Consider the following 19019-nt stretch of genomic DNA (forward strand, 5'->3'; position numbering starts at 1 on the left):
CTGTCAAATATAAAGACTGTTACTGAGCTACATTAACTGAATTTTGCAGAATCCCAGATATGGATGGGTTGAGCAATTATTTAAGGATAACAAATCTCCTCCTTCTCCATCTTTTAAAATTCACTGCTAAAAATGCATAGACTTACCAACCATAGATAGCCATCCTAAATGCTGAGATTAGAAAGCTAATATCCTTGTAGAACCAGCAGAAGAAAGGAGGTCTTGTCCAAGATGTATGGCACAGGAGACTGAATTGAATGATCTGAAGTACATACTGAAAGAATTTCCCTTCCTCAAATAAGATGCCTAGAACCAAGCTGTGTATGCCCCCACATTTCCACCTTTATCCAATACAGAGAAATCCTTCTTGAGAAGAGTTCCTTATTTCAAAGAGATAATATCCAAGGAGTTCCAGTACCTTAGACCAAAAGTCCTTGAAGTCCATAGGTGGATTTCAGACATCCTCACTTAGATTTTATTAATTCTGAGCCAAATACGTACTTCTAGGTTAGAAAAGAATTTGCATCTTAGTGGCACTGTAGGAAATGTCAAATGCTAGCACGCATTCAGTGTGAAGTAGTAGCAGTCACTTGCTTTCATACAAGAAAGTAGCTAGTTTTCCACATCAGTTGAACCTTCTCTTCTAAGTATATCATGGTTTTATGCAGTCCTGTTTAAGAAGTAAAATATGATGCTACATCTGAGGCTTACAGACAGGTTTTTTCCCGTTTTTGTCTCATTCCTGAGTATAAAAAAAATCAAAGGTAAAGCAACCCTCCAGTGCTTGCCGTTAATTCACAGGATAGCTGAAGGCATCCTGTTAAAAGTGAGACAGAACCAAATTAGGCAACCTACATGCCAGAGAATGGATTTGTCTGGCTAGCATTGGCATTCAAATACTAAGAAAGTCTCTTAGGTATGTCATGTTTTCTGTCATGTGTTTTCAAATGGTACATGTTGAGCTTCATGCCATTATTATCAAAGTACTCCTCCATTTTGGCACAAGACCTGTATTATTTTCCATCTTACTCATTTACTAAAAGATTGCGCTGAATTAATGGTTTTCTTTACAAAGAGATGTACCTAAACCAAGTAACACTTCTGAAAAGAATGACTTATCGTAACTTGAGGTTTATATTCAAACTAGAACAAATAATGTTTTGGTTTCTTTTCTTTGGTTATACCTTTCCATATCATTCAAAAGTGAAGTCCCCTGATCTATGAAAAAGCACATGCATTTTAATATTACTTGGGCAAAATGGCCATTTTTAGGTTTTGGTGTTTTGCTTCGGTTGTTTTGCAGAGGTTTTTCTTTTTTCCTTTTATTTTGCATTGCTAGACATCTAAAATGCAGCAAGAAAACACTACATTCATCCATGGAAAGCAACTGCATTTTGATGTACCTAACATGTGACCAAGAACATTAGTAGCATTTTTTTTATTATTATTATTTTTTTTCTTTACTGCTTAGAGAGGGTTAATGTTCCACAGTCATCTTGGAGAAATGATCAACAAGGCTCTGGAATAGATCCTACCTGTAGACTTCTTATCAGAGAAGTAAAGAAATCCACTTCAAGTTGCAGGACAAGGACTGTCTTTCATGTTTAAATCAGGAGGCTTAAAACTGATGAGTGCTGCATTAATTTTTAAGCACTTGCTTTATTTCAACCTCTCCAATCTGTCAAAAAATGCACTTGTAGCTTACCTTACACTCTTTAGAAATAGAAATTCATTGGGGTCCTAGGAAATCAACATTTAGAAGTATTTTTATTTGTAAGAACAATAGGGAAGTTACTGTGCATTTCCATTTGCTGCTTCACAACAAATACACATCTTCATCCTTTAACTGTCCATAGGATTAAGGAATTTCAAATCCAGAAAGTACTATGTTCAACCTTTAAATATTACTTGAGATTATTATTTATTGCTAAAACCTCATTTCTATTTTTATGGTATTTGATTGCGCTGAATTTATTGATGCACAACGATAGACATAAAGAATAAATTAAAACACCACAAACTCAGGAAGTTTTGGGCTGATATATTTTCCTTTTATCGAGAAGAAACATCTTTCAAGAGCTTCTCCTGAAGAAAAGGCCACATCTGTCCATGGCACAAACTATGGACATCTGTCATTTAGCAGGCTTACTGCTGCTTTATGCAACTTCAGAGGCTGAAGCAATTCACCTTCGTTTTTCCGTTCACTTTCTTCTGTGTAAATATTATGGTAAGCAATGTAGTCTATGACAGAATCCGGTATGAGGTATTTTACACTTAATCCTCTGCACAAGGCATAGCGTATCTGCGTTGAACTGATTTCATTTTGAATCCATTCTTTCACTAGAAATATATTGTGCTGAAATTTAGTTAGAAGTTTTGATTCATTGATATACTGGACAGGATCAGAGCCAGCACGGCTTATACAGACCAAACCAAACTGTTCTACGATTTCTTGGATGTGCTCTTTCTTCCAGAGATTGGGTGTTTGAAACGTCTGTAGAAAATCAGCCCCACAGAGCAGCTTTAGTTCTGGTAGAACTAGAAAGACAAAAAGAAATAAGGGATTTCTATACTTGCTCTGTTGTATCTGAAGATTAGGAACGTTATACTTACAATTGTTTTGATATCAAATATTTATCTTTTACTTCAGTTTTCCTTCAAAAGGCCACGGGAATAATTTAGCTTGGGTTTTATGTGTCTGGTCACAATTAGTTACCATACCTGCTTCATCATCACTCAAAGCTGCATTAAAGGGGAAAATGATTCCTCTGCTCAACCAATCTAAAAAGGGCAAGGAACAAACAAACACGAGAATGATTTTAGGATAAAGACCAGGCAACTCCAAAACTCCAAAATAACATCTATTCTTCCAATAGCTGATGAATGATCAGGAACTGATAGGATTCATACAACAATAGATTCAATCCAATGCAGAAATTCAAAAGGAAAAGACCTCTATAAGCTAGAAACTAAAATAAGAGATTCTAAGCTTTACAGAAGGCACTTCCACATCTGTGCCAACAAGAACATATCTTTGGCCCTTAAGGACACTTTGCTAAGTAATGATTTGCAGTTTCCACAGTCTGGGTGCAAAAACCAAATAGTTGCTCTTCATTTCTTTTTAGATAAGTACTATAGCCTTAATTTCAGGATATGGCATGTCTTAATCAGGGGAATTTTTGCTGGTTTTTTTTGATCAATCAAGATCAATCAAGAATGTTGGATAGTGTTGTACAAAGGAATGGGGGATGTAAGCCAAAGGTGAAAAAATTCAAAGAATCCAGACCCTAGAATGAGGAAGGTCTAATGAAGGACAACTGCTGTTGGACTGCACCAGGGAAAATCTTTTGCACAATGACAGCAAAGCTGGCCATATGAGCCAACTAAGACTTGGGGAGCAGAGAAATCAATATTAAATGAAAACAGTTAACCATCTCTTGTAAGTCTGTCTAAAGGAATTTGTAATTCAGCAGTTTCATTTGAATAGCTTAGCCATTGCTTACACTAGTTAGTAAGCTGCTTTTGAAAAAAACCAAAACGCTCAAGTGACAATATGGACACCTAATTCTATCAGTACAGCTATCCATATTATGCTCCCATAAGAAAATTTTCAGAAGAGGAGAAGAAGTCTGAACTCTCTGGGGACTTTACCAGAGAAATGTAGGCATTATAGACTATCACAGCAGAAGAATAACCAGAAGAAATTAGTTTTAGCTGTTTCTGATATTTAGAGCTCAGATACTGAAAAATAAAATGAAAATAATCCAAGTCTTCTCTGTTTCATCTTTGTTCTGAATGGATAGCATCAATAAGTTACTCCAAATTTTAAAAGCCATAATAAACATTCCACACATGTCCTTAATGAACCTTTTTATTTGCAATATATACTAAAATTACCTGATTCTTATATGTAGGGGAAAAAAAATCAAATCATGAGTCAGCACCATACAAGGCAATCTTGTAGTTCAGTAAGAATACATTTAGTAGGAAAATAGTATGTAATGGAATCTTGTGCCACTAAATTCAACCTTTTCTTTGCAAAAGATTCATTTTTATAGGAGAACTTTCCTGCAAACTCCAGAGAAAAGCCTGATTCAACAGATTTCACTGATCCCTCAAGTGGTTTTGTAGAGAAGTTTCTGTGATGGGAGGAAACTGGGTGACAGTCACCTGGCATTAGGAAGTCTGTGCTAACCAACACATTTTTGAGAAAGAAGAAATTACACCCCATTCTAGAGTTTTCAATAGCAATTGTTCTTTCCCTTTGCTCCACCACTTTGCTTGCCACCAGAGGAAGCACAGAAAGTCTGTTCCATTCCTCCTCAATGGTGTGTTTAATATAACCAAGCCCATATTGTGGCTCAGTCTGACAGGGTGCTGAAAGCGGAAAAGGAAAGAAGCAACAGGTTGCTGGACTTCTTTCTGTTCACACTAACAGATTGTTCTCTGGAAATAGCTGTCAGGTAAAATACATATAGAAACAAATAATTAAAAAGAACTAGGCACTGTGTTCTAGACAGGGAGATCTATTTCTTGCCAGTCCTTCTTTTCACTCAGCTTCTGTTTTTGACTTCAGGAAAAACAAAACAAAACAAACCACAACCCTATGCTGATGACTGATTGATTCTAAACCAAGACACTTAACTGGAAAAAAAGACGAGTTTGAACAGAAAATGCTACAAAACTTGAAAAGCTAAAGAAAGCACCCAGAGGAGAAATTGTACATAATGGGGAATCAAAATAGTCTTATCTACTTTTACACTTAATTTTCTTCAGTGTGATAAGGAGAAAAATGTGACTTGCACTTTTGACCATTAATTCCATTGGGGAAGATTCAGTTGCTGCCTAAACACCACTGACTTCTTCTCATCCATCTCTAATGCTGCAGTGTCCCATATTTTGGAAACTTAAGTATGACCACAAATAAGAAATAGATTATTCATGTCCAAGTGTCAGAACAATAAGGGAGTAGTGTAAAGTATCAGATCAGCCCATACTTTAAAGAAGTTAGGGAACCAGATAAAATAGGAAAGCCAAAGCTGACTTTCCAGAATCTGTCATAAGTCTGATGCCAGTGAAGCTTTTCTATCTAGAAATGCAGTTAAGAAAACAAAGCAAATAATAATTAAAAAATATAAATAAATAAAAATCAGTGCATTAGGTTCACTGGTATTGCAGCCATATACTAAAGTAAATTGCATAACCATTACAATTATGAATAATTCCTATATTTATATTCTTTATTAATATACTCTATACTGCAAAACAGGAGAGTCACAGCGTATATCTTTCACACAGCTCAAGTGATGCTTTATAAAACCAAAAAGTAATACAAACCCCGAATAAATCTTATTGGGGAAGAGCTGTGGAAATCTCCTTATTATGTGTTATTTACTACAAAGTAACTACACAAGCAGACATGCTGGCATAACTTGTTCTTGGCAGGTAGCCCCAGCCACTCCAACCATCAAAACCTCCCAGCTACCCTGTCCAATTAATTCATTGTAGTTCCATAAAGTTACATTGTTTTTAATGCTAAACAACGTCGTTCTTACCTTTATGAACTAACCTGAGCACTGTGAAGAAACTGAATTCTCTGTAGATCTTTCTGTGAATTGCTTGTTTTTCATGAATTCCTTCCTGGACTGGAGTAGTCTGACTGACTCATTGTAATGGTGCCTGCAACAAAATAAAGGCTTTGTGTGAGATAATCCTCTCAGAGGTGCACAAAGCGATTACCTGGCACTTTCAGATTCAAGAACAGTCTGCTTTTATACACTTTGGATTTGAATACAATGTGTTAAAATTTTATATATAATAAATCACTATATTCTTTCTACTATGAGATTAGTAGAAATGTAGTTAAATTTTGGAGAATTCACGAGCAATCCATGTAATGACATTCTGGTTTTCAATTTGTTTTTGAAGTTCTACCATTACGGAAATTTTTATAGCAACATTGAATTTAAAACATTGTGTAGGATTTTGCATGAAAACACATTAAATCACACTTGAAATTGCACTTGAATCACTGCATTTAATTTATCGATTAAATACAGCCCCTCAGATACAATGTTTCTGTAACACTCTTGGAAAGTGTTCAGAAGGAAATACTGTTGTTCTCTCTCATCCTCCACAAAAAAACAAACAAACAAACATTTCCCGAGTTTCCACTTTATGTTTTAAATTAATCACATTTCAGAGAAACTCAAATTGCACAGTTCTGTCATAAGATTTCTGCACACTTAGTATGCTTCTTAATTCACTGAATTCAGGCTCACGAGATCATGAAAGGATCCTTTCATCAGCTGTTCCAAGTTTCGCTTACTTTACTCTTTTGCTGCTCCAAACCCTCGGTGTCCCTCTGTGTACTAGTACTATCACCTCATAGTAATGCCCCCTTAGATTCTTAGGGCAAGCACCAATTTTGTATCCATACATCTCCGCTCTCTTCCTTCAAATCAGCATAGCTTTGCCTGTGTAAAACAGGCCCTGGCTTGCCCTGTCATAAGCCATGCTCACATTAATTGGCACAGCCAAGGACTCATGCCAGCATCACATGCCTGCCTAGTATTTACATATCCAAAGTGACTATGAGGTCTTATACAGCTCTATCACAGCAAAGATTGTGGGCATTAGTGTACAGCTTTGCCCTTAACTCTGTCCGAATTCAGAATGTGTACAAAACTATAGATAACCTTTTGAATGCCTGGCCTAAGGAATTAGTTTAGTGATTTAAGTGTACACTCTTCAAAACACACAAATACTTGGAGCCACAGTAATAATTTGCATGAAGGCCAAGAATATGCAGCTAGCCAGGCTGCATAATTACCTGCAGTCATTTTCATTGCTCAGCCTTTGGCTAAGGGAACTGAATAGACAAGGGGTGTGGGACATATGGCAGGAGAAAGTAGGTAGCAGTAGCTTGGCCTGAGCCTTCCTACATTTCTATTTTTAATCCTGCCTTCTTGTAAACAGGCTGATGCTATGTATAGTCAAGCACAGTAACTTCATACCATGGATTGACATTCTTGGGCCTCAATTCAAAACCAAGATTTTTTGGCAAAGAACACACTGCAGGACTCAGAGCACAGGCAATGCAAAATCTTAGCTGCCAAAAGGTCTGTTCAGCAGGCGTTTCAAATGCTGAGGTGGGGAGGATTATGTTATTTGAAAGAGATATCAAAAAGGACAAGCCAATCTGTCAGTTTACCAAGCATTTTCTGAAGTCTGGATGAAGCTTTCAGTTTCTATACAATTAAATCACTCAGCAGAACGTGTGGGGCAAGACATAGTATGAATTAATTTGGAATTAAAAAATGTCTGTCTTTACTGCTATTAAGTTTACATTGCAAGAGGAATGAGTGTAGTTCTTTGGATATTACAAATACTGCTTTCTTGCCTAGGAATATTCAGCCATGGCAGCTAATGAGAAAATAGCTCTATCATGCTCCCTCTTCTTGTTTTAAGGAAAACTAATAAAAAAAATAATAATAAAAAAAAAACCACACACACACAAAAAAAAAAAAAAACCCACAAAAAAACAGCCTTGGGATAGCCTCCAAAATTTTTATACTCACTTAAAGTAACAGGCAACTAATGACACTTGCCACAGGTGGGATACAGCTCTGGGGCTTAAAACTCTTTTGAGCCAAAAATATTTGTTAGTCTCTGCAAAGTGCAACGATTTTGATGGAACGTGACATTTCTTCACACTCAGAAGTACTGTAGGAAAACACCATTCATGACTACACACAGTTCTGATGATGTGTACAATTCAAAGTACTGGTAACAGAAGGCATTCTCAGAGAATATTCAAGTGTAACAGTAACAACATAAGACCCAATCACTTAACTGTGCCATTTCATTAAGGTACTGCTTCCATAATGCTAAGCTTTGTCCCTGGAATAAGTTGTTTTCACAGTTTCCAGTTAGAAAGCAAGCTAGAAAACGTGCACAGAAATGAAAACTAATTAATACTTCTTACAACATGCTTGCTTTCCTGCAGTCTTCTACTTTCACAGTACCTGTAGACTTTCATAGTACATGTGCTTCCAAAGAAATCAGCAAACGAAGTTTATGTTTTTATACCTTTCCCCATATTTCATGTTACAAAGATGAAGCTTAGGGGAAAAAAAAAGGGTATATTTCAAGACAGGTTTCAGACAGATTCCTTCATTTTTCCTTCTAGCACCATAACAGCAAACTCAGTCGCTTTGAAGAGTCATTATGGGCTTGGGTTTAATGTGACATTAGAGTTTATAAGGAATTTTTTAATCGAGTGTGAACAGATAAACCTGCAGGCATAATATTGCCAAGACAGCTAACCTAGAATTAGCTATCTTAATAGATCTGTTTGTAAACTCCTGAAATTTTGGATTAAGATCTCTCTATTACCTGGTTAGAAAGTTAAAAATTACAGAAATAACACAAGAGCCAAGTGCTCTGCATGCTGAACCCAAATTAATGACTGCAGTTTTGCAGGGCCCATTCTTGTCAAAGGCTTTCAACACAGTATCTAATGACTTAGCACAAGAGCCGTATTTGGGGGTATAGTGTTGGTGTGGGCAAAGCCTGTCTGCTTTGCCGTAGGAAATGAAAGGCTCAAAAAGGGGAAATAATGATTAGGACATTCCTTATGAAGAAAATGACACGGATTTTTCCACTGTCACAGATGTACTATTTTGCCTCCTAAGAGGTGATACCATAAACGGACATGTTCTGCTTTTCTTGGATGTTTTATATGAGCACATTACATGCATTGATCTGACAGTCTGACTGATTTCTGGCAGTCAGGAAATTCATAAAGAAAGAAAAAACAGTTTAATTACCTTAACACTTTTATTGTCTCTGTCCATGACTCCTGCTCAGTCTCCCATGGATCAACTCGAATCCAGTCAGATGTCTCCAGTGCCAGTTTGGCCATTGCTATCCGATGCTTTGCTGAGACCAAGCCTTTCTTTCTGTAGTCATCACTGACAGGAGACATTATGCCTTCAATCACTTGGTATCTTCCTTTCAGAAGGAAAAAGAGTAGTCATATTGACATTCATAAGCATTTTGAAAATTTAGAGCAGATGGAATATCAAGAGCTCACCTAGTGTAACCTCTTCCTAGAAGCATGGCTAACTTCAAAGTTACAGAAAGCCATGAACAACCTGATTTAAGTCATTTCTTATAAGAAAATAGCAATTTAAAATAGTTGAAAAACAACCTTCCTGTTCCTCTGAGCTGCTCACAAGTAATACCAAAATATTTATCCTACTAGACAAAAAATGGAGAGGTAAACACACAGCTTTCAAGCAAACGAAGACATTTATAATTTCTGTTTCAAACTGTCCAAATTGCTGGGTAGAATTAAACTCTGTATTTCAATAATTGGATCAGTACAGCTTTTAGACAGCCAGAATACTGGATGACTTAACTGACCAGTGCTTCATTCTTAAGTGCCTACTGCTTGTTAGTAATCAAAATCACTGTGCCTCTTCAGAGTGCTAAAGCAAGAATTACAGCATATTGAGATGTAATTAATACAAGTCATACAATTAAGATGATTCAAAAACAAAGGTGGGCTAACGGGATTGAAGATTACTTAGAAATATATTGTCCAAACATCAGCTGAGATTACATTAAACAGCTCTTTTGTCTCACAGCATGAACTAAATTTGAAAATATGTCTGTATTTTTCCACTGTTCTAACGTAGACATTCATACCAGCTCTTTGTTACAATTTGTAACTCTGGATTTCTCTCAAGAAACAAAACAAAACTAGAAACACGTAATCTTAATAATCAGACAAAAAGTACTAATGAGAGTTGTATCCCTTCAACCATGAGAAGGGAAGAGGTGTTTCAAATAAACAGAAATGAAATGGAGGACTTCTACCTTAACACACACATTTTAAGCAACTACCATACATATAATAGTCAATATTCAAGTTTTTTTTTTGTGTGTTTTTTTTTTGTTTGTTTGTTTGTTTTTGTTTTGTTTTGTTTTTTGTTTTAATTCAGTTGTTTCAGCAAAGAAACTCAGAATGCAGCAAGTTCCCTCTGGTGCTTCATAATGAAAATGACTGCCCTGGACTCGTAGTTTTTGATATTAGGACATGATAATTTAATATTTTTAAATTAAAAAATCCAAATTTATTTTTCTAAAATAGGGATACAATTTTCAAAAGGAGGGAGTTGAAATTTAAATAGAACATTAAATTCCAATAGGATTTACAAACCCGTTTCCTATGAAAATGACAGTCTGCCCCATCCTCTGTTTTAAAAACACTTTCAGGATAGGTAAAATGGTCAAGAGAGGAAGTTAAGACTTCCCAGGAACATGCAAAGATGTGTACAGAAATAAATCAATCTCTTGACCTGAAACAGGAAATATTTCCACTTGACATATGAATAACGATTATTCTCTGATATATTGCTAAGATGCAATGCTATAATAAATTACATATTAGAGAGGAAAGCATTTACAGTATTTCCATTAGCATTTTTTTTCCCCTTATACAACAACTTCATCTTCTACATCTCAGTTCCTCACTAGCCAATTTCCACAGAAACACATTGCTCCACTGTATTTCAAATATATATATTAAATGTAAAAATTAAAATGGTGTGGTCATGCTGGCTAATGAGTGCAACTCTACCATATCCTTGAGGTCTGTGAACATTTCAGTCTGAAGCTTGGCCTACAACTGGATAAACTTGATGGGATGAGACCCTCTGATGCTCTATCAGCTTGGTTGACACTAGAAATGAAACCAACTGAATGAGGAAAAAAAGGAAGATTGCCAACACTTCAGGTACTGAAAATCAAGGACAGTAACAGTTAGAGGTGATTAAAAACCCATCTCTACTCAAGCATAATATAAGAGAATCTACAACCTAAAAAAAAAACAAATGTACAGATCAAAATTACTGGCACTAGTAATTTGTGTCCTCTTCTATAATTCAAGAGATCATGTGTTCAGATGTGCTTGAATCTTGGCAGCACACAAAGAAGAAATCATTACGTTCTGCCACCTTCTTTCTTGCCCCACCAGTCATTCCAGGCAGTTTCAAATTTGTCTTGACTCAGAATTGCCTTCACATCATACTTCCTGAATGTGATCAATTGTCATTTGAAATTTGTTTTATTGCCTGTTCTGATGCTACTCATTAATGAAAATACAGTTAGCTACAAATAACAGACTAGATGAGAAAATTTTGTTTTTCTCTAGGTTAAGAACCTTAGTTCTTTGGGGTCTAGATGTCTTCATATATGCATGTATACATGTTTCACTGACAGTTTAAAGCAGGAACATGTGAAGACTTCAGATAATTATGCTGTATGCATTTGCCTTCTGAGCTTTAAAGGACTCTTGGTGTTTCTGTTATTGGATTTAAGCAAACATATTGTTTCCCATACAGTTTTACTCTGTTAGAATTTTTATCTTTTAACAGGGTATTACATGGCTAGAGTTTCTCTACTAAATGGATATGGGTAAACATTTTTTGAAGATAAACTATGAAACTATGTCATTACCCATCTTCCTCTCAGCATCATATAAAAATCCATGACAGGCTTGGAAGCTCTGAAGCTTCATGGTGTTATCCTACTCAGTGAGCAGAAATGACCCTATCAGCATTCTCCCTTTCATCACCACTGGAGCAGGCTGCAACAGGACAGTCTGACCATTGTTTTTATCTCATTCCTCTCCCAAAATGCTACTAAAGGCAGCATTGTTTTAGCATTAACAGCTTCTGTAAACTTCACTCTCTGCTGCACACTTCCTGCAGAACTTAGCCTTTTACTTTTTCTACAACTAAGAATTAGACCAATCCATTTAGCCAGCCTCATTAGTTACATCCAATTACCTGCCCCAATTAAAGTCTACAGGATAAGACTTCAGATTTACAGGACACCACATTTACAGGCAGTGCCAACATATAGTAGTTACAAATAATTCATGTTAGCTTTACTGTGTGTAAGATTTTATGCTTTCATATGACTGAAAACAGCAGATGAATCATTTATTTTAATATCCTTGTTAAAACTGCAAAACTTTACAAATTTTGCTGATGTAGGCTTACATAAAATTATTATGGACTATTGCTAATCTCATCTCTAGGCTGCAATGAAACTCCTTATCAGTTTACACTCTATAACAGGAAAAGAACAGGCTCTCTGTTAGCATTTGTGGCATTGTTTAAACAACTCAAAGCCTGGAAATATGCACATTTTCGCTCCCTGCATACATAGATGTTAAAGACCATACAGATCTCAGCCTATACAAAATTTTTAAGCTGACAAATTCTCACTCATTACTTATCTAAGCATAAGCCAAAACAAATTTTCTGGGCTTGGCTTTTCTTCCCTTCCCCAGACTGCCCCAGCTCCCTTAACAGCAGCTCGGGACTGACAACTGACTGGTATGATCCACCAGTGTGAAGGGCAGGATTCAGCCTCAGTGGCTGAAAGAACCAGTGCTCTTGATCGCAGGGGTCACAAATCGATGTAGGCATGCCTGAAAAACAGAGCAGCTGCACAAAGCAGGAAAGCTCAGAAAAACCACACGTTCAGGTTCAACCAACTTTAAAAATGTATCATCCAGCAGAATATCCTGGGTCATTCTACCCAATTCTATTTTTACCAGGTCATGTTGAGTAAGATAGTTTAGTGGCTTGTATGAACTTAGCAGCATGATTATTTGTACTATAAATTCCCTTGGACTGAGCTAAACCCACCCCCGATTTTTACTATGAAGGGGGTTCTTCAAGTTCATTAAGAGATCAATGGAAGCTGATGTTCAAGAAGTAATATGAATGACTGCATGATGCAGGACTGCACATTTTTAGTCCAGAGTTCTGAAGGTTTGCCCAGGAAATTAGTGTTTTCTCTGCTTCATTGGGCCTACATTACCCACATATCTAAAAACAAAATGAGACTGATAGGCAGTTTGAATTTTACCAAAGTATTTACACAACGTCAAATACATAAAGCAAATCACTGATTGAGTATGGCCTGCTTTGTGACAAAAATGGCAGCTATTTCAAAAGGCAGTACAGTGATATAAAACAGTATCAGAAGTGAAGTGTTGAAAATAATTAGTGTCTCATTGAAGCCATCTAAAATGCAACAATAGCTTACAGTGAAGCTTAAATTTCTTTACTAAAAGACAGACATTTGCATTTTAAAATATGATTAATTGAATTATTTAATTTCTTTAATCCATCTTCTGTGAGTATGCATATATTAAAATCACATAATACCATTCTGTATCAAAGTAATAGTAATGGTTTTCCTTGAAATCACAAGAGATAGCAGTTATCCTCCCAGAGCTCTCAGACTATTAATGTTAGTAAAACACAATAAAGCAGCTTTCTAACTTTTCCATTAAAATCAAAGTATTAGCTTTATTTATATACTAAAATTAACTGGGGTGGGATGTCTAACATCTTCGTTCTGATGCCATGAAGCACAGAAAAATGAAAAGAAAGCACCAAATAACTAGATAAAGAAACCCCATATATGACTTGTTCATAACTGTTCACAGATAAAACATTGAAAGGATATAATCCTATGCTTACCTTCCCTTCACATGTATGTAGATATTGCCAAGCATGAAAAAAGGAAAGAAAATAGTCAAGGCGTTTTACTTTGTTCAGTAACCTTCTGTGAGGAGAATTCAACAAAAGAAAAATCAAAGGGGTAAGCAATTTAGCTGTCATTGCACTGAAAGTCAAAGTAAACAACAAATACATCAGAACAATAACAGACAGTCTTTTGTGATAGCTCTTCATAGGATGGATGGCTTTACCTTCACCACTTCAAAGTGCTTAAAGATGCATTCACTGAAATAGATGAGGTGTGCAAAGATTGTAGTGACAGATGCCACAGGAGTACCTAGACAAACATTTATCATATCTGCCTGGCTGCATGAACAACAGGGCCTGAAGATGCAGATTCACCCCTATAGTTGGACAGCTGCTCTCAGATACACTGAGACTTCAGTTACTCCTCTACTGGAGAAGAGTTCCTGGGGATGTACAATGATCAGCCCTCAAACAAATGCTGTATCATCTCCACACATCACATCTAAAATAATCGTTCATCCATGCTGCCTTTTGCCATTTAGCATAGAAGAAATGGCTCTTTTCAGAGAACACTAGGACTCCAACCTCAAATGCAGGGCATAACCTGTTTATCAGGGGATGCCCACCCCCTCGTTCACTGCATTTGTAAGACTGTAAGATGCCAAAACTTCTGCAGCAGGAAACTTATAAAAGCATTTTTTAAATTCAGAAAAAAAGATTAGGAGCTAAACTACACGCATAGCAAGAACCAAGAGTATGTACTGAGTGTCTTCTTCAGAGGTGTGGTATATCTTTAAATGCATTCAGCTGCTTTGATTTGCACCTCTATATGGTGCAAAAGTAGTGCATAGAAGGAATTAAAGCTAAGCCACACGTACATCTCTCCATACAGCCTTCTAGGACAGAGCCTAGCACAGTTAAACAAATTCCTGCCACTCTGTTTAATGAGCAATTGCTATAAGCCTGGTAATGAAAACAAACAAACAAACAAAAACCTACAAAGAATTGTTTCCTTTAATTCAAGTGCAATGAATTCTAAGTTCTATTATTATCAATTGCATGTGGAACAAATAACAATTGCAGATCTGATCCTATTCCAGTCATATCTGTGATGTTATACACACCACCCAAGCAGTAGGATCAAACCCTTTTTTTGTGCTGTTTTTAAGATCTGGTTATCAGAATCATTGCAGGAAAACAGCAGGAATGCACAGACTTTATTTGACTTGCTGCTGTTACAATCTGACCTCATCCCCTTCTTATCAGTCCCTTTTATCAAGATGCAACCATTGAACAGCAGAAGCTTGTGAACTCCCAAGACTGATGAGTAACTCCTCAGATTTCTGAACTGTACTGCCCAGAACTGCATCTAACAACCAGTGCCTCACATTTCTGTAAGTGTAACAATGTGAAAAATTAACACAGTGGAAGGGCAGTACAGGAATGGAATAGCAAAGGGACTAGTGCTGATAGGATGGTATTTCAAAGGAAAAGTAAAGGTCCATCTGAAGGTCTAGGCTCACAGGAAAGACTCCAAAAGGGAGGGAACCCCAATCAGAAATCCTTCCACACTGGTGGTCAGACCTTAATTGGGTCTAAGAGAGGGGCAGCTAGGATCTACCCCTTCTTGCCTCACAGCTGAGTTACCTTCATCTGTGAACCCAGGGCTGACTGGGTCCTATTGCTAGGTACTCAATCAGTGGTTCAGGCCATGACTCAAGTTACCATACAGAGAATAACTCATTTTCCTTCACTTCTCCCTTGTACCTGTGCTGTCAGAGCCAGACATGTCTTTCCCTTCGTTGGCCTGCATCCTTTTTGGTCTTATCTGGAAACTTGATGTGATGTAAGTGTTCTCCACTGGCAATACTCGGCAAACAAGGTTTTAAAAACACCTTAGGCAGGTATTTTTTAGTACTTGGGAATTTATGGTCAAGAATGAGACATACCCTCAAAGAAAAAAGCATCCTATGGTAGGCATTAACAGACTGAAAAGGTATTTAACACAGTCAGTGTAACTTTCAAATGGTGAAACAAAGGATTGAATCTCAGAAAGGTTTAGCTACATGTGAGGATGTGTGAAGAATCAAACTGATATGGACTAGAGACAGAATTCAGATAGAAAACAAAAGATAATCATTTACATGTAGACATGTCTGTTGTATTTAGAAGGTGGCATTACAAGATTTATTGACTGGTAATAGCAAAATATGAATTACTTGACATGCAGTAATGAAACTGCAGATGCTGCTTAAAGTATCAAAAAGTCAATTAAGTATCCCACTTATTTTTTCATACATCCTTACTATAAGATTAGACAGCATTTGGAACTGAAATGACAGGCAAAATGCTGGCAGGCAGAATTACTGCAGATGTCAGTCAGGATGCATGCTGGGGTAGTCACGTCATTCAGAACAGGAAAACTCGATTGTGAACTTAACTGCAGCCAAAATATTGCATAGGTCGTCAATTCTGCTTGACCAGCAGCTGAACAGAAGTACTGAAGAGGCACCAGCAGTAGGCAATGTTATCAAGGCTGGGGCGTCACCTCCTCACAGTAGCTGATCTCATGCTCAGGTAACTACTTTTTCCAGGCATTCAGAAATAACTGAGAGACTGGATTATAACATATGATGAAGAAAATCAGCAGTTGGTCTCACCTTTCCTTTTGCCTCTTCACACACCTGGACACCTGAAGGAGTTATAAAATGAAAGCAGGAAATGGAAATTCAAGTCCATAAGCCTTTGTTTCTACTCCTTCAAAACAAAATCACTTTACTTTTCCAGGACAATAGAGTATCAGAGGCAGTTCTCAGAGCCAGATATGTAATTATTCCTCATGAAAAGTATTCTCACCCTGTATGATGTTTACACAGCTGCTGCTTTTACTGCAGAACTGTACCAGAGGGTTACCAGATTCCCTCCTGCATCCCACCTCTCTTCACATTTGAGGACCAAATTCATTTTTATCATAGATTTGTTAGAGATAGAAGGGACCCTTGAAGTTCATCTGGTCCAACATCTGCATTTAGCAGAGAGACCTACATCTGGATCAGGTTGCTCAGAACCTGGTCTAGCAGGGCCTTGAACACCTACAGGAATCTCAGGGCAACCTGTTCCCATGCCCTTATTGCCCTCACTGTAGAGAGCTTTTTCCTTATGTCCAGTTTAATTCTCTCTTCTTTTAGTTTGAAACCATTTACCCTTCTTCCATCACAGCAGACCCTGCTAAAGTCTATCCCCTTCTTTCTTGTGGCCCTCCTTGACATACTGAAAGACCATTCCCAGGTCTCCCCAGAGCCTTCTCTTCTCCAGGCTGAACAGACCCAGCTCTCTCAGCCAGTCCTTGTAGCGTAGGTGTTCCACCCCTTGAATCACTTGTGACCCTCCCTCCAGATGCCCTCCAACAGAATAACATCTCTCCTGTCCTGAGGACTTCACATACAGAGTATTACAGGTGAAGTCTCACCAGTGCAGAGCAGAGAGGCAGAATCATCTCCTTTGATCTGCTGGCCACACTTGATTACGCACAGGATACAACTGGCTTTCTGGACTGTAAGGGAACATTGCTGACTCACGTTCAGTTTATCATCCACCAGTATTCTTTAGTGTTTTCTGGCAGGGCTGTGCTCAATCCTTTCATCCCCCAGCTTCTATTGATAGTGAGGGTTGAGTGTGTTGACCACATCACACAGCTTACTGTCATCCACAAACTTGCTGAGGGTGCTGTCACAAACTTGCTGTCAACATCACAGATGAAGATATTAAAGAATACTGGTCTCCCTACAGACCTTAGGGACGCCACTCATTATTGCTCTCCATCCAGACATTGAGCCATTACTCTGTGTCAAAGCCCTTACTGAAGTCCAGAAAAATGATATCAGTGCCTCTTCCTTTGTCCACTGATGAAGTCGTGCCAACCCAGAAGGCTGCTCCATTGATCAGGCAGGACATACCTCTAGTTGTCTTGTATCACCTTCCTGTCTTCCATCTGCCTTACTACAGCTTTCAGGAGGACCTGCTCCTGGATTTTCCCTGATATGCAATGAGGCCAATAGGACAACAGTTCCCAAGTCATCCTTTCTACCACTTTTCTCAGGTTCATATTGCACTACCTTTCTAGGAAGGTCTCTGTCAGGTTCCAATGATCTATGATTCCCTTCAAATCAATTCCATATGCATATGCTTTAGCAGCCAGAAGGAGGGTAAGTGTCAACAATAAAGACATTACCAAGCATGGAGCACAATGCTCCTCCATAGCTTTTCTTATTCTTGCTTAAGTTCCTGGTGTTACCCACTTCTCTCCTTTGTTGCTGAAACTTTCTAGTCATCTGAAATCTAGCTTATCTCATTGCTAAAGACGTTGTTTTGCCGGAGGAGATAAGTTGTTTCTCTTAGAGAGGATGGATAATGAATCATTAACATTTCATCATTTCTCCAGTTTCACCCAGTTGTCAAAACTTCCAACTGTAACATCATATAAGGATGAAATGAAAGAATGTTTATTTCCAGTTTCAAAACTATTAATGTCTTCCACAAAACTCAGTCTATCTCATGATATGATTCTAAAACTGGTGATAAAGTTTACAGTTCACTTGCATGAACACATGTACTTTTCTACATTTAGTGCTACCATTTCTATATTGAATGTGCCATAAGTGTTTCACATTGAATCACCAATAATGAAATTAAAATTAAGCCATCTGTAGAGTTACAGATTAGCTATACCAACTACTAGAAGTATCTTCCTGTCCACAGCAAAACTCCTAACAGCCCATTACTGACCTGTTTGATGCAGGTGATCTCTAGCCAGCTCGAATAAACGCATATGCATATTTGTGATGGGGTTAAAGGATCCGCAAGCTAGAAGAATGAGAGGTATCCTGCTCTTCACTGACATGAAGATACTGAAACTCCACCCTAAAGAAAAAACAGCATAAGTGAAAGACAAACTTGACTAAGTGCAGTCTTCACATCATTCCTCAAAATAAAAGGAGCACACTTTTCAGAGCCACATATTCTGGACACATTGGTAAAGTACCAAATGATCGGTTTGCTGTATCATCACAACACACAAAGAAATTGCTCAAAAATGCAGGTTTTTTGACACTAATTAAAAAATTCTTCTCTATATTCAGAAATAGCTAGAAACTATTTCTAGAAATTCACGTACTATTATTATCAAGAACTGTCAGGTTTTGACTTTATTTTTAACCTGTTTTTGTCAGGAAGCAACTCCTCATACTGACATTCTGTCAGCCTCCTATTAATAACTTTAAAACCTGTAGGCCTGTCAAAATCAAATTCCTAATTTTTATTTTTAAAGTAAGTTGGGACCTGTGCAGCATATGGCAAAAACCCACATGCAGCACCCAAACCTACAGGCCTGGTTTCCTCAGAGGTAGGCAGGCAGCCAGTCTGCACATACTTCATTAGCAGTTG

At 37.5% G+C, this 19019-nt stretch overlaps 1 protein-coding gene across 2 annotated transcripts; it reads right to left on the reverse strand.

Moving 5' to 3' along the window:
• Nucleotides 1-1750: 1750 nt before the first annotated feature.
• NMNAT3 (nicotinamide nucleotide adenylyltransferase 3) lies at nucleotides 1751-18485 on the reverse strand. Of its 2 annotated transcripts, XM_072344561.1 has the most exons (5): nucleotides 18363-18485; nucleotides 8832-9011; nucleotides 5570-5679; nucleotides 2722-2781; nucleotides 1751-2538 (listed from the first exon to the last, which is right to left on the reverse strand). In XM_072344561.1, exons 2-5 carry the CDS (start codon nucleotides 8987-8989, stop codon nucleotides 2120-2122), a joined length of 747 nt encoding a protein of 248 aa, XP_072200662.1. In that variant the 5' UTR covers nucleotides 8990-9011; nucleotides 18363-18485; the 3' UTR covers nucleotides 1751-2119. The 2 variants fall into 2 exon arrangements, with proteins under 2 accessions (XP_072200662.1, XP_072200663.1); XM_072344562.1 differs by lacking the exon at nucleotides 2722-2781.
• Nucleotides 18486-19019: the final 534 nt, after the last annotated feature.

This window comes from Excalfactoria chinensis, chromosome 9 (genome assembly GCF_039878825.1).
Source record: "Excalfactoria chinensis isolate bCotChi1 chromosome 9, bCotChi1.hap2, whole genome shotgun sequence".
NCBI lineage: Eukaryota > Metazoa > Chordata > Aves > Galliformes > Phasianidae > Excalfactoria > Excalfactoria chinensis.

Coding starts and splice junctions, on each gene's coding strand:
- NMNAT3 (XM_072344561.1), bottom strand. CDS start 8,989: ATGTCTCCTGTCAGTGATGACTACAGAAAGAAAGGCTTGGTCTCAGCA. Junction 5,680..8,831: donor GAGACAATAAAAGTGTTAAG/GTAATTAAACTG, acceptor ATTTTGTTGCAG/GCACCATTACAATGAGTCAG. Junction 2,539..2,721: donor TTTGAGTGATGATGAAGCAG/GTATGGTAACTA, acceptor TTGTCTTTCTAG/TTCTACCAGAACTAAAGCTG.